Source organism: Equus asinus, chromosome X, assembly GCF_041296235.1.
Source record: "Equus asinus isolate D_3611 breed Donkey chromosome X, EquAss-T2T_v2, whole genome shotgun sequence".
Taxonomy (NCBI): domain Eukaryota; kingdom Metazoa; phylum Chordata; class Mammalia; order Perissodactyla; family Equidae; genus Equus; species Equus asinus.
The window spans coordinates 34,831,824-34,844,813 of record NC_091820.1 but is presented as its reverse complement, the minus strand read 5'-3'; the positions used below and the strand labels follow the sequence as shown (position 1 = coordinate 34,844,813).

Sequence of the window (12,990 nt, the reverse complement as noted above, 5' to 3'; positions counted from 1 at the left end):
AGTGAGCTTTTGGATTGGTCAAGAATCACTATAAGCAATAAACTGTTTTCTTTTAGCCCAACTTTAGCCTTTTTATCACGGTTGGTTAAGTGCCCTCTTGTTATGGGTTAATTTTCCTAAGTCTTTAGTAAAGAAACAAAATCAGAATCAGAACAAACAAGTAGAAAGAAAGTGACTTGGGAAAGAAGTGGAATAACTGAAGTAAAGACGTAGCACTCAGAGTTTTAAGTGGGGGGTGGATAAGTAGTCTGCTGAAGATGAAATTGATTAGCTGCAAAAGGAATTCCATGGCCTCTGGGATAATCAGCAACTGGAAATACCTGGGTTTATTTCCAGCTACGTTACATACTGATTTTATGCTTTACTAATCAAATGCTTCAATATATTAATGAATTTTGATTGTATTAAAAAGACAAAATAGTCATTCTTGGGTTACTGTTACAGACACTGTACCATAAGAGTCATAAATGCCACCAACTGTTGTTCATATCTTTCGCTTCTGTATGAAGAACCTTGTTTTAATTCCAGTTTTATTTTGTTATGAAGGATACAGAAGGAGTGTGAACTTATCTTTCTTTCACAATACTTTTAGTCTAGTTGGAGACTTAATGTTCTTGAGTTCCACTATGTATTGTAATACAGATTTGTCTCTTTTGTAGTCTGTTTCTTCCTTCACAGGGGACCCCTGGGCAGTTTTGAACTGCTCTTCACATTTCTTTTACTTTTATTGTACTATTGGCTTGCTGCCAGATTGTAAGCTTCTTAGGGACAAGGTTGCATGTTGTAGGTGTTCAAATATTTATAAATTTTTTTATTGTTAAACTTCTTGATAGCTTTGTAAATATTGACAAATCTATCACTACATTGGCATTTTAAGTTTTCAAGGCCTAGTGTGCCTGATACCATGAACTTGCCCTTTTTTGTCTCCTATAGCATTTGACAACTTTATTGGCTTCCTCTGATATGCAAGTGGTGCTGGCAGTCCTTAACCTTCTGTATGTATTTAGCAAAAGATCGAACTACATCACGCGCCTTGGATCTGACAAGAGAACCCCACTGCTAACTCGTCTGCAACATTTGGCAGAGGTGAGTCACCGGTGAAGAGCTAGAAGGGCACAAAAATTGGACTGTATAGTTTGTTTTCACTATTGTGTCTTGCAGTGTCAAAATGGATAGGAATCCCTAAGTTAACTTTACTGGCCTAATTGAGTAGAACTATTGGGGCCCACATAGCTAAGTTACAAAAAAAAAAAGTAAGAAATATTCCCAATTATTATGAGGTAGTTTTGAAGGATTTCATGAATCTCTGCTCACAAAGCAGAATCTCTTTGTTCAGAAATGGCAACTCTCTTTTGGAAAGAAAGTTCAGAATCGGATTCTTCTTGAGAGGGAAGCATGGTACGGTAGAAGACGTGGATTTGAGTCCTGACTCTGCTTATTAGCTCTGATACCAGTTTTATCATCCGGGAATTTAGTATATCTACCTTAAGAGTAGTTTCATAATAAAATAAAATCTAGGGTACTTAGTGCTGTGTTCAGTAATTGGTTTGTGATGGTAGTAATTGTAATTGAAGGCAAAAACTCCCATATAAAATTTCAACTCAACCAAACTATAGTCCAGTGTTCCTAGAGGCAAATTGATAATACATACTCAGGTTTGAGAGAGGTAGTCATTGCTAGAAAGCTTTCTTGAAGAAAAATGGTAAGGCTTACTTTTTAAAAGTTGGTTAATGGTTACCTCACAAATAATACAAGCTTCAGGCCATTTTTAGGTGCATGATTACATAAAAAGTTTTTCTGTGATTATAAATGTAACATGTATTATGAAAATTCTAGGACATATAGGAAACTATAGAGAGAATATTAATCACCTAAGATTCATCCAGATGGGGCCTCCTTTAAAATTTGAGCTTATTTTCTTCTTGCGTTTGCGAGTATGTATGTACAGGCATTCAACCTGTTTTCTTAACATATTGTAAACATTTTCTCATGTTACTAAAAAAATGCAAGACAGTTCAACATTGGAACCCCAAGTAACGGAAGGAAAAAGAAGCCATGTCTCAATAGATGCTTCAAAAGCATTTGATAAAATTCAGCACATTAATAAAAACTAATATAAACTCTTAGGAAGCTAGGAAAAGAAACTTTATAAATTACCTACCAGAAGTCATAATGGGGAAACTGAAGCATTGCCATTGAATTCAAAAGTCACACAAAATGCCACCTATTACTTTTGCCACTTAAATTTGTAGTAGAGGTCCTAACCAATACAACAAGAGAGAAGAAAGAAATGAAGGATCCATAGTAAAAGAGAAAACTTACTATTTGTAGGTGATAGGATTGAGTCTCTTGGCTTTCTTGGGAGACAATATGAAATTGTTATAAGTAAGAAAAGTACAGTGAAGTAGCCAGGTAAATGATCAATATACAGAAACAGCTCCTCCATACATTAGTAATAACCAATTGGAAAAAAGACCCCATTCACAGTATCAACAAGTATAGTGTCTTTAAGCCATATTGGGTAAAACTATAAATTTAGGAGAAGATCATGTAGGTTATTTTGTGATCTACTGGTGGAGAAGGAATTCTTGAAAACCCCAAAGCATAAACCATATGGTAAAAATTTGAATTTTAAAATACAAAATTAAGACTTCCTTTTCAATGAAAAACGTTATAGCTCATTACTACTCCTAAGGCGCTTATACTGGAATGTAAAGCAGTACACTGCTGCCTTAAAAGAAAATGCCAGTTGAGGGGCCGGCCCCATGGCCGAGTGGTTAAGTTCACGTGCTCCGCTTTGGCAGCCCGGGATTTCGCCAGTTCGGATCCTGGGCACGGACATGGCACCACCACTCATCAGGCCATGCTGAGGCGGTGTCCTGTATAGCACAACCAGTAGGACCACAACTACAGTATACAACTATGTGCTGAGGGGCTTTGGGGAGAAAAAGAAGGAAAAAAAAGATTGGCAACAGGTGTTAGCTCAGGTGCCAGTCTTTAAAAAAAAAAAAAAAGAAAGAAAGAAAGCCAGTTGAACTGAACAGTGTGCTTACTGATGTGGTTGAATAACATTCTGGTGCAAACTCATTTTTGTCATGGACCAATAACACATTCACAAAATATCCACAAATGGGCCGGCCCCGTGGCCAAGTGATTAAGTTTGTGCTCTCTGCTTCGGAGGCCCAGGGTTTTGCCAGTTCGAATCCTGGGCGCGGACATGGCACCGCTCATCAAGCCATGCTGAGGCAGCATCCCACATGCGACAACTAGAAGGACCCACAACTAAAAATACACAACTATGTACCGGGGGCTTTGGGAAGAAAAAGGAAAAAATAAAATCTTTAAAAAAAAAAACAAAAAAAATCCACAAACAGTTGGTGGAATAGCAGTTGATCTGTAGACGTGAAGCAGCTCTGCCAAAGACAAGTTAACAAACCAGTGATAGATTGAGAGGTGTTTAGCAATATTTTAAAACTGACGAACTCTTAGTGTAGAATATCCAAGAAACTCCTCTAAATCAACAAGGATAAAGAGCAAAGGATATGGATAGATAATTCCCAGACTCAGGGAATTCAGCATATGAATAGATGCTTAAAATCATTAGTAATTAGAGAAATAGCAAATAAAATGAGAGAACAGCTTTATAAAGCTGTATCAGATTAGCAGAAATTAGAAAACTGTATGATGGTAAGTGCTAGCAGGCCTGTGAAGCTATAGGAACGCCTAGGCGTTGCTGATAGGAGTGTAGACTGGTACTCCTGGGTATATAGTTATTCCTCAGTATCCACAGGGGATTGGTTCCAGGACTCCTTGTGGATACCAAAATCCTTGGATGCTCGAGGGCCAACTGTATATCCCAAAGATGATGTCACATTATTCCATAAGGTGACATCTGTGAGAATATTGCATCATTGTGATAAAGAAGTTAGAGGCAACCCAGATGTCCATTATTAGTAGATTGGATGAATAAAATGTGGTGCATGCATACTATGGAATATATAGCAGTTAGAAGCAGTGGACCAGATAATACACAACATTAATAGCTTTTAAAAACAGTGTTGAGTGAGGGAGGAGTTAAAAAATATTTATTGCTCAGTACTATTTCTGAAACTTAAAAATGTGCACACAAAGCAACATATAGTTTTGAGAAAACAAAAAGGATAGATAATCAGAAGTCAAAACTATTGCCTTTGGCAAGGAGAAAGGAATGTGAAATGGGCAACAAAGGGACAGATGGTTTATATAAATATGTAAAAGAAAATAAACCTAACCAACAATATTTAAGATCTGTTCTAACAGAAGTAAATCTTTACTTATATATTTAAAAGATGGTCTAAATTTGTTAACAGAGACAGATAGGAGTTTTTGCTTGAGAAGGCTCTGTATAGTAGAAGCCTTCTTTGAAATTAGGGCCAATAGTCGGTAGGTTAGTTATTTTTAAAAATCTTGTTAAAGCAGAAACTTTTTTTTACAAGTGATTAATACATACCATTTTCTAAAACTAAAACATAAATGTCAGTTCCTTAGCCGTCTTTATAATGTAGGGCCAAGTACTTTACTTTGAGTAAGAAACAGAGTGTTATCTTACTTACATACACTAGAAATGTAATTTGATTTCTTTGAAGTGGAGCAACAGTGTGAAGATTTTAGTTGGTAACGGAACCTGAACGCAGAATTATAAATTTTTATAATTTAACTCTGAATCTCTTTTTCTCTAATTTGAAACATTTTATTTTAGCATCTTTTTAGTCTTTGCAAAATATTCAACTTAGTTTTTATAAAATAATTCCCTTTTCTGCTTAAATCATTGTTTGATATAGTATTTAAAATAACATGATTATTATACATACAGCTGACATAAATGAGTTTGGGGACAAACACACCTGACTTGGTACACATACAGATAACTGGTGGAAGCAAAACAGTGCCTACAGCATCAGTCAATATGTTTTACAGAAGGCTTGGAGAATGCACTTAATCTGTCAAATTGATTAAGTGGAAATCTCTTAATAGCATCAACCGGAAAACGAAAATGCACGAAAATATCTAAGAAAACACTGATAAAGAATCAGAGTCATTTGCTGTACCAGATAACAAATATCATAAAAGCCATAGTAATTTCAAGCTTTTAAATTGGCACAGGAATAGACAAATATGTCTGCCGAACGAAATAGTAAGGCTCATGTTGCTTATGGTCCAAACAGTAGGACATTTGGCTCTTTGAGGGAAAAATGTGTATAGATCATTTCTTCACGGTAGTCACACAAATCCTAGAAACATTTAGAGTTAAGTACAGGCAACCTAGAAGCCATTTAAAAAATTGACAAATTTCGTTATGTGAAAATATGAAAACTTCTCTATGATAATATAGTTATAAATAAAAGATGACATCTTAAACAGGGAAAAAATATTTGCAGCGTATACAACAAAGGAGTGACACTCAATATGTTAAAGAACTCCTACAAATAAATAAAAATCTGAGAATCCCAGTAGAAAAATGTACAAAAGTATATGAACAGAGTTCACAGAGGAATATGAAATATTTCTTTAAAATTGGCCAATAAACATGGAAAGATTACACTAGAATAATCAGGGGAAATGTACATTACAGTGAGATCATTTTTAACCATTAGATTGGCAATAATATCTAGTATTGGCTAAGTTGTGGGGAAACAGTTACTTACAGACTCTTGGTTTATGAATGCCCTTTTGTAGGGTCATTTGGCAGCACCTGTTATTTAAAAATGTGTACATATTATTTCACCCAGTAGTTCTGTTTTAAGTAAATCATGTTATATTCAAATGTGCACAAAAATGTATGCATACATATTCTCATTGCACCATTGTTTGGAAAAAGTCCAAAAGTAAAACTTTCTTAGTAAAGTCCAGAAAGTTATGTATCTAATAGTAACTTAGAGAAAGGAAATTGAATTTGGGGAGATGATGGTGGGTGAGTTTCATTTTTTTATTCTCTACTTTGAATATTTTATGGCTACAATGTATTATATATTATTTTTATGATTAAATGTGAGAATTGGTAATGACTCTTTACACATTTTTTTTTAGTGACTATAATATTGTATGTTTGTAGGAACTATAGTTTAGTTGTTACCTGGTTCAATACCTATTATATGTAGTCCTCTTAATACTCTGAGGGTAGGAACTCTTATCCCCATTTTACAGATGAAGAGTATGAGGTTAAGCAAGGTGACGTGATTTGCCTCATAATTCCCACAATTAGGAAATGATGGAACTGGGGTTCGAAACCTCACTTATTTGCTTAGACGTGCCATCCCCTTTCCGATGGTTATACCATATTGGGTGGTTTTGAGATTTCCGAACAAGCTTTACATTTAGGAATGGAAGAGGAGCACTCTAGAGTTAATTTGGTACTTTGTATAGAGCCACAACAGCACCTATCAGAATTAATATCTTGTCAAATCATGGCATCCTACTTTTAGGCTGATTATCACATACTGATATTTTATAGTTTTATTAAATTAAATGTGATGACCATTTAGAAAGAAGTTAAGATGCAGACTGTACTTTTACATGGCACATATATGCAAAGTGTGGATTCTTTTTGCTGCTGTTGTTTTTGCGTGGTTCAGTATTACTGCGTTCTTTTCTTCCCTTGGATCATTCTCGGACCAGGAAGGATTGCTTAAATGATTGCTGTTATGTTCCTTTGTGTTTTGGGTTCCTTTTAACTTTGACAGGTGTGTTTCTTTTTGTTCTAAGTTGGGCTAACATCGAGACTGTAGATTAAAGGTTGATTTCTAGTCCTGGACAATTTGGGATCTTGACAGCTGCAGTACATTGATGCCTTTGCTAATATGAATGTGCTTGATGCTTTGCTATAACAAATAAGAGAATTTTACAGATTTTTGAAGTTTAGGCATATGCTACGTGTTTACTAATAGTAGATACCATTACTAGTACCCCTTATTAAATTTTAAAACTTCGCTTTTCTCTGAAATGTAACATTTCTCTAAAAATGTGACTTGTTGATACTTTCCCGTACATCTTCCTTTTGATATGTAACTTCAGTTCTTATAACAGTGGTCTTCATAGACATTTTGGTTCATGTCTCTTCATTTTTTAGGCAGCTTCCTGAATCTGAATTCCTTTTGTCATCCCTGCCCTGTGCAACAAACACATACGTTCACTTGCATGTGTTTAAGAATTTGGGTTTAGAAATGGGACCTAGTTCTGTCAACAGATCAAATTAATTGCAGTTTATATATCTATGACTTGGGGATCATGATATCTACCTCATCGTTTCTAGGATTAAACTAAAGTCATAAATAAAATTCCTAGATTTAATGTTGATCATGTTTAAAGTACAAGTTCTCAATGAATGTTAGACCTTGTACTTTACACATCCTTGTGTCATTTAATCGGAGAAGATGGTATAAGCATCGTTTTCTCAATTTTATACATAGGCTCAATTTTGAGGGTAAAATCAAGTAACTTGTTGCACGGCTATCATTGAAGATGAACGTAATAGCTAGGTCTCTTAAATCTTTCCCTTTTCACTGGTTCCTCCTATCTATATGTATATTTAAAAAGAGCAGAGAAAGCGAGAACTTTTTTTCTTGGTCAGTCTAGCTAAAGGTTTGTCTATTTTTGTAGATCTTTTCAAAGAACCAAATTTGGTTTAGTTGATTCTCTCTGTTTTTCTATTTTCTGTTCCATTTATCTCCTCTCTAGTTTTTTTACTATTTCCTTCTTTCTATTTGCTTTGGGTTTAGTTTGCTATTCTTTTTCTAGTTCCCTAAGGTAGAAGGTTAGGTTACTGATTTGAGAGCTTTCTTTTTAAATATAGGCAGTTACAGCTGTAAATTTTCCTCTAAGCACTGCTTCCAGTGTATCCCATAAATTTTGGTTGTCATATTTTCATTTTCCTTCATCTCAAAAGAATTTTCTAGTTTCCCTTGTGATTTCTTTCACCCGTTGGTTGTTAGGAGTGTGTTATTTAATTTCCGCATATTTGTGAATTTTCCAGATTTCCTTCTGTTAACAGATTTCTAGTTTCTTTCCATTGTTGTTGAAGATACTTCGTATGATTTTATTCTTTTTAAATTTCTTGAAGTTTGTTTCGTGGCCTAACATATGATCTATTCAGGAGAATGTTTTATATATGCTTAAGAAGAATGTGTATTCTGCTGTTGTTGTGTGGATTGTTTTGTATATACTTGTTAGGTCTGGTTAATGTTCAAGTCTTCTTGTCTTTTGTCTGCCCTGTGGATTACAACTAACATCTTAATTAATGAAAAGTTAGTTCAAATTAATATCAACTTAGTTTTAACAGTAGACCATAACTTTGCTCATATTTGTTGCCACAAGTTACATCTTTGTACATTGTGTGCCCGTCAGCATAGATGTATAATTACTGTTTTATGTACTTGTCTTTTAAAACACAGAACAAAAGAGGAGTTCCAAACCCAAAATAAATTAATACTGACTTTTATATTTATCTATGTAGTTACCTTACTGGTGTTCTTTATTTCTTCATATGGAGTCAAGTTACTGTCTCATGCCCTTCCATTTCAGCCTGAAGGACTCCCTTTAGCTTTTCTTGTAAGCCGGTCTACTAGCAGCAAGCTCCCTCAGCTTTTATCTGGGAATGTCTTAATTTCTCCTACATTTCTGAAGGATAATTGTGCCAGATGTAGAATTGTTGATTGGCAGTTCTTTTCTTTTAACACTTTGAATATGTCTTCCCACTGCAGTCTCGCCTCCGTGGTTTCTGATGAGAAATCAGCTGTTGATCTCCTTGAAGATCTCTTGTATATGACAAGTCACTTTTCTCTTGCTGCTTTCAAGATTCTCTCTTTGTCTTGGCCTTTGACAATTTGATTATACTGTGTCTTTCTGTGGATCTCTGTTGTTTTGGCCTATTGGAGTTCATTGAGCTTTTTGGATTTGTAGATTCATATCCTTTGTCAAATTTGAGATGGTTTTGGCCATTATTTCTTTTTTTAAAAAAAAGATTGGCATCTGAGCTAGCAACTGTTGCCAGTCTTCTTTTTTTTTTCCCCTGCTTTTTCTCCCCAAATCCCCCCAGTACATAGTTGTCTATTCTAGTTGTGAGTGCTACTGGCTGTGCTATGTGGGATGCCACCGCTGCATGGCCCGATAAGTGGTGCCATGTCTGCGCCCAGGATCCAAACCAGTGAAACCCTGGGCCGCCGAAGCAAGACGTGCAAACCTAACCACTGGGCCACACGGCCAGCCCCTTGGCCATTATTTCTTTAAATAATCTCTCTGCTCCTTTTTCTCCTCTCCTTCTGGGACTTCCATTGTGCATATGTTGGTACACTTGATGGAGTCCCACAGATCTTTTAGACTCTGTTTACTTTTCATTTTTTTCCTTCTGCTCTTTAGACTGGGTAATCCCAGTTAAGCTATCTTCAGGTTCATTGATGCTTTTTTTTTTCTCTTCACCTTCCAATATTTATTTTCAAATATGCTTGTCTCAGAAGTTTTGCAAAAGTAATACATATTCAGTGTTGAAAATTAAGAAAATACATAAAATTGTAAAGAAAATAATAATAATCCTCAACCACCATCATGTAGAAAAAATAACCGTTAATGTTATGTTTGATATTATGCTTTTTCTGCCACATGACCTATAGTTGGTATTTTCTCACAGCATCAAATATTCTTTGAAAATGATGTTTTTAAAGACTAGACAGTAGTCTTGGCTTCCAAACCACCCTCCTGGTCCACCTGGAACTCTATGGCTGGCCTTCTGTGTCTCTTTGGTGCCTTCTCTGCTCAGCCTCTGAGGGTTAGAGTGGCTCAGGGCTCCACTCCAGGCTCCTTCTCTCATCCACCTACATTCTGCCTAGGTAATCTCATGCAGTTTCGTGGTTTTAAGGACGTACCTGTTTTCCTTGAACCTCAAACTCATAAATTTACTGCCTTCTCAAAATGTCTACTGGATATGTAATTAACACCTCAATTGTAATGTATACAAAATCAAACTTCTAACCTCACCTCCCGTTTCTCACCCCCTTCCCCCCCAGTTCAGTCTATTCCAGGTACCTGGCTCCCTTGCTTAACTGGACAATGCCAGACATTCTTGCTGCAGGGCCTCTGCACAGCTACATCCCCAGTTATCTCTATGGCTTGCTCCCTCATCTCACTGAGGTCTTCCCTACCATCCTCTTTTAAAATTAGAACACCCTCCATACTCTCTATCACCCCTTTATACTTTATTTTTCTCTGTAGCAAATAGTACCCTCTGATGGTCTATATATTTAATTAGGTTCATTGATTCATTCTTCTCCCTGCTTAAATCTGCTGTTTGGACCACTCTAGTGAATTTTTCATTTCTGTTATTGTGCTTTTCAGCTCCAGAATTTCTGTTTGCTCCTTTTTTTTTATGATCTCTAACTCTTTAGTGATACTCTTTATTTGATGAGACATCATTCTCATGGTTTCCTTTAGTTCTTTGTATATGATTTCCTTTAGCTCTTTGAGCATATTTAAAATAGTTGATTTAAAATCTGCCTAATACGCTCAATGTTGACTTTCTCAGGAGCACTTTCTGTTAATCTATTTTTTCTGGCTTTATTGAGATAGAATTAACATATAATATTTTGTAAGTTTAAGGTGTACAACATGATGATTTGGTACACTTATATATTGCAAAATGATTACTACAGTAGGATTAATTAATACCTCCATCACCTCACATAATTACCATTTCCTTTTTGTGGTGAAAACAGTTAAGATTTATTCTCAGCAACTTTGAAGTATATAATACAGTATTGTTAACTATAGTTACCATGCTGTAGTCAGATCTCCAGGTTTGATTTCATCATATAACTGGAAGTTTGTACCCTTTGACCAGCATCTCCCCATTTCCTCCAACCCTCCGCCCCTAGCAACTACCATTCTACCCTCTGTTTCTATGAGTTCAGCTTTTTTAGATTCCACATATCAGTGATACCATACAGTAATTATCTTTCTCTGTCTGTCTGACTTCACATACTAGAATGCCCTCAAGGTCCATCCATGTCACAGAAAGCAGGATTTTCTTCTTTCTCATGGCTGACTAATATTCCATTGTTTATATATATACCACATCTTCTTTATCCACTCATCCATAGATGGACAGTTAGGTTGTTTCCATAGCTTGAGTAGTATGAATAATGTTGCAATGAATATGGGAGTGCAGCTATATCTCTTTGATATCCTGATTTCATTTCCTTTAGATATCTACTCAGAACTAGGATTGCTGGATCTCATGGTAGTTCCATTTTTTAATTTTTTCTGGAACCTCCATAGTGTTTTCCATAGTGGCTGTACCAGTTTACATCCCCACCAACAATGCACAAGGGTCCCCTTTTTCTCTTTCTGACAATAGCTATTTTACCATGTGTGAGGTAATAGCTCATTGTGGTTATGATTTGCATTTCCCTGATGATTAGTAATATTGAGCACCGTTTCATGCACCTATTGTCCGTTTGTATGTCTTCTTTGGAAAAATGTCTATTCAGTTCCTCTGCCCATTTTTAAATCAGATTGTTTGTTCTTTTTGTTCCTGAGTTGTATGAGTTCTTTCTATATTTTGGATGGTAATTCCTTATCAGATGTATGGTTTGCAAATATTTTCTTCTATTCCATAGTAGGTTGCCTTTTCATTTTATTTCTCTTGCTATGCAGAAGCTTTTTAGTTTATATAGTCCCATTTATTTTTGCCTTTGTTGCTTGGGCTTTTGATGTCATATCCAAAAAATCATTACCAAGACCAGTGTGAAGATTTTTATTGTATGTTTTCTTTTAGGAATTTTATGGTTTCAGGTCTTATGTTGAAATCTTTAATCCATTTCAAGTTCATTTTTTTGAGTGGTGTAAGATAAGGGTTTAATTTCATTTTTTTGCATGTGATTATCCAGTTTCCCCACTGATTATTCTTGGCTCCCTTTCAAATGTTAGTTCACCATACAAATGAGGGTTTATTTCTGGGCTTCTTAATTCTGTTCCATTGATCTCTGTGTATGTTTTTGTGCCAATATCATACTGATTTGATTGCTATAGCTTTGTAATAGTGTTTGAAATCAGGAAATGTGATACCTCTAGCTTTGTTCTTCTGAAGGATTGCTTTACCTATTCAGAGTCTTTTGTGTTTCCATACAAATTTGAGGATTGTTTTTTCTATTCCTATGAAAAATGTCACTGAAATTTTGATACTGATTACATTGAACCTGTAGATGGCTGTGGGTAGTATGAACATTTTAACAATGTTTCTGATCCTTGAGCACAGGATATCTTTTCATTTGTGTCTTTAATTTCCTTCATCAGCATTTTATCATTTTCAGAGTACAAATCTTTCACTTCCTTGGTTAAATTTATTTCTAAGTATTTTATTGGTTTTGTTTGTTTGTTTCATCGGTGAGGAAGATTGGCCCTGAGCTAACATCTGTTGCCAGTCCTCCTCTTTTTGCTTGAGGAAGATTGTTGCTGAGCTAACACCTGTGCCAGTCTTCCTCTATTTTGTATGTGGGACACCGCCATAGCATGGCTTGATGAGCAGTGTGTAGGTCTGTGCCTGGGATCTGAACCTGCAAACCCCAGGCCACCAAAGCGGGGCATGCGAACTTAACCACTCCATGACCGGGCTGGCCCCACTGTTTTATTCTTTTTGATGGTATTGGAAATGAAATTGTTTTCTTTTTCAGATAGTTTGTTGTTAGTGTATAGAAGTGTGACTGATTTCTGTATGTTGATTTTGTATCCTATGATTTTACTGAATTTATTAGTTCTAACTAATAGAATCTTTTGGGTTTTCAACACAGAAGATTGTGTCACCTGCAAACAGAGACACTTCTTCGTTTCCAAATTGGATGCTTTTTATTTCTTTTTCTTGCCTAATTACTCTATCTAGGAACTACAGTACTATATTGAATAGGAGTGGTAAGAGTGGCCCACCCTTGTCTTGTTCTTGATCTTAGAGGTAAAGCTTTCAACATTTTA

The 12,990-nt window shown here is 35.7% G+C and overlaps 1 protein-coding gene across 14 annotated transcripts in view; it reads left to right on the top strand.

The window, feature by feature from the left end:
* The window catches only part of HUWE1 (HECT, UBA and WWE domain containing E3 ubiquitin protein ligase 1), a 145,012-nt gene that overhangs the window by 37,949 nt on the left and 94,073 nt on the right, over positions 1-12,990 (top strand). For all 14 annotated transcript variants that reach the window (XM_044764244.2, XM_070503308.1, XM_044764246.2 and 11 more), the window contains one exon: positions 934-1,086. In XM_044764244.2, the coding sequence (XP_044620179.1) occupies positions 934-1,086 (153 nt within the window). The remainder of the gene's footprint in view (positions 1-933; positions 1,087-12,990) is intronic.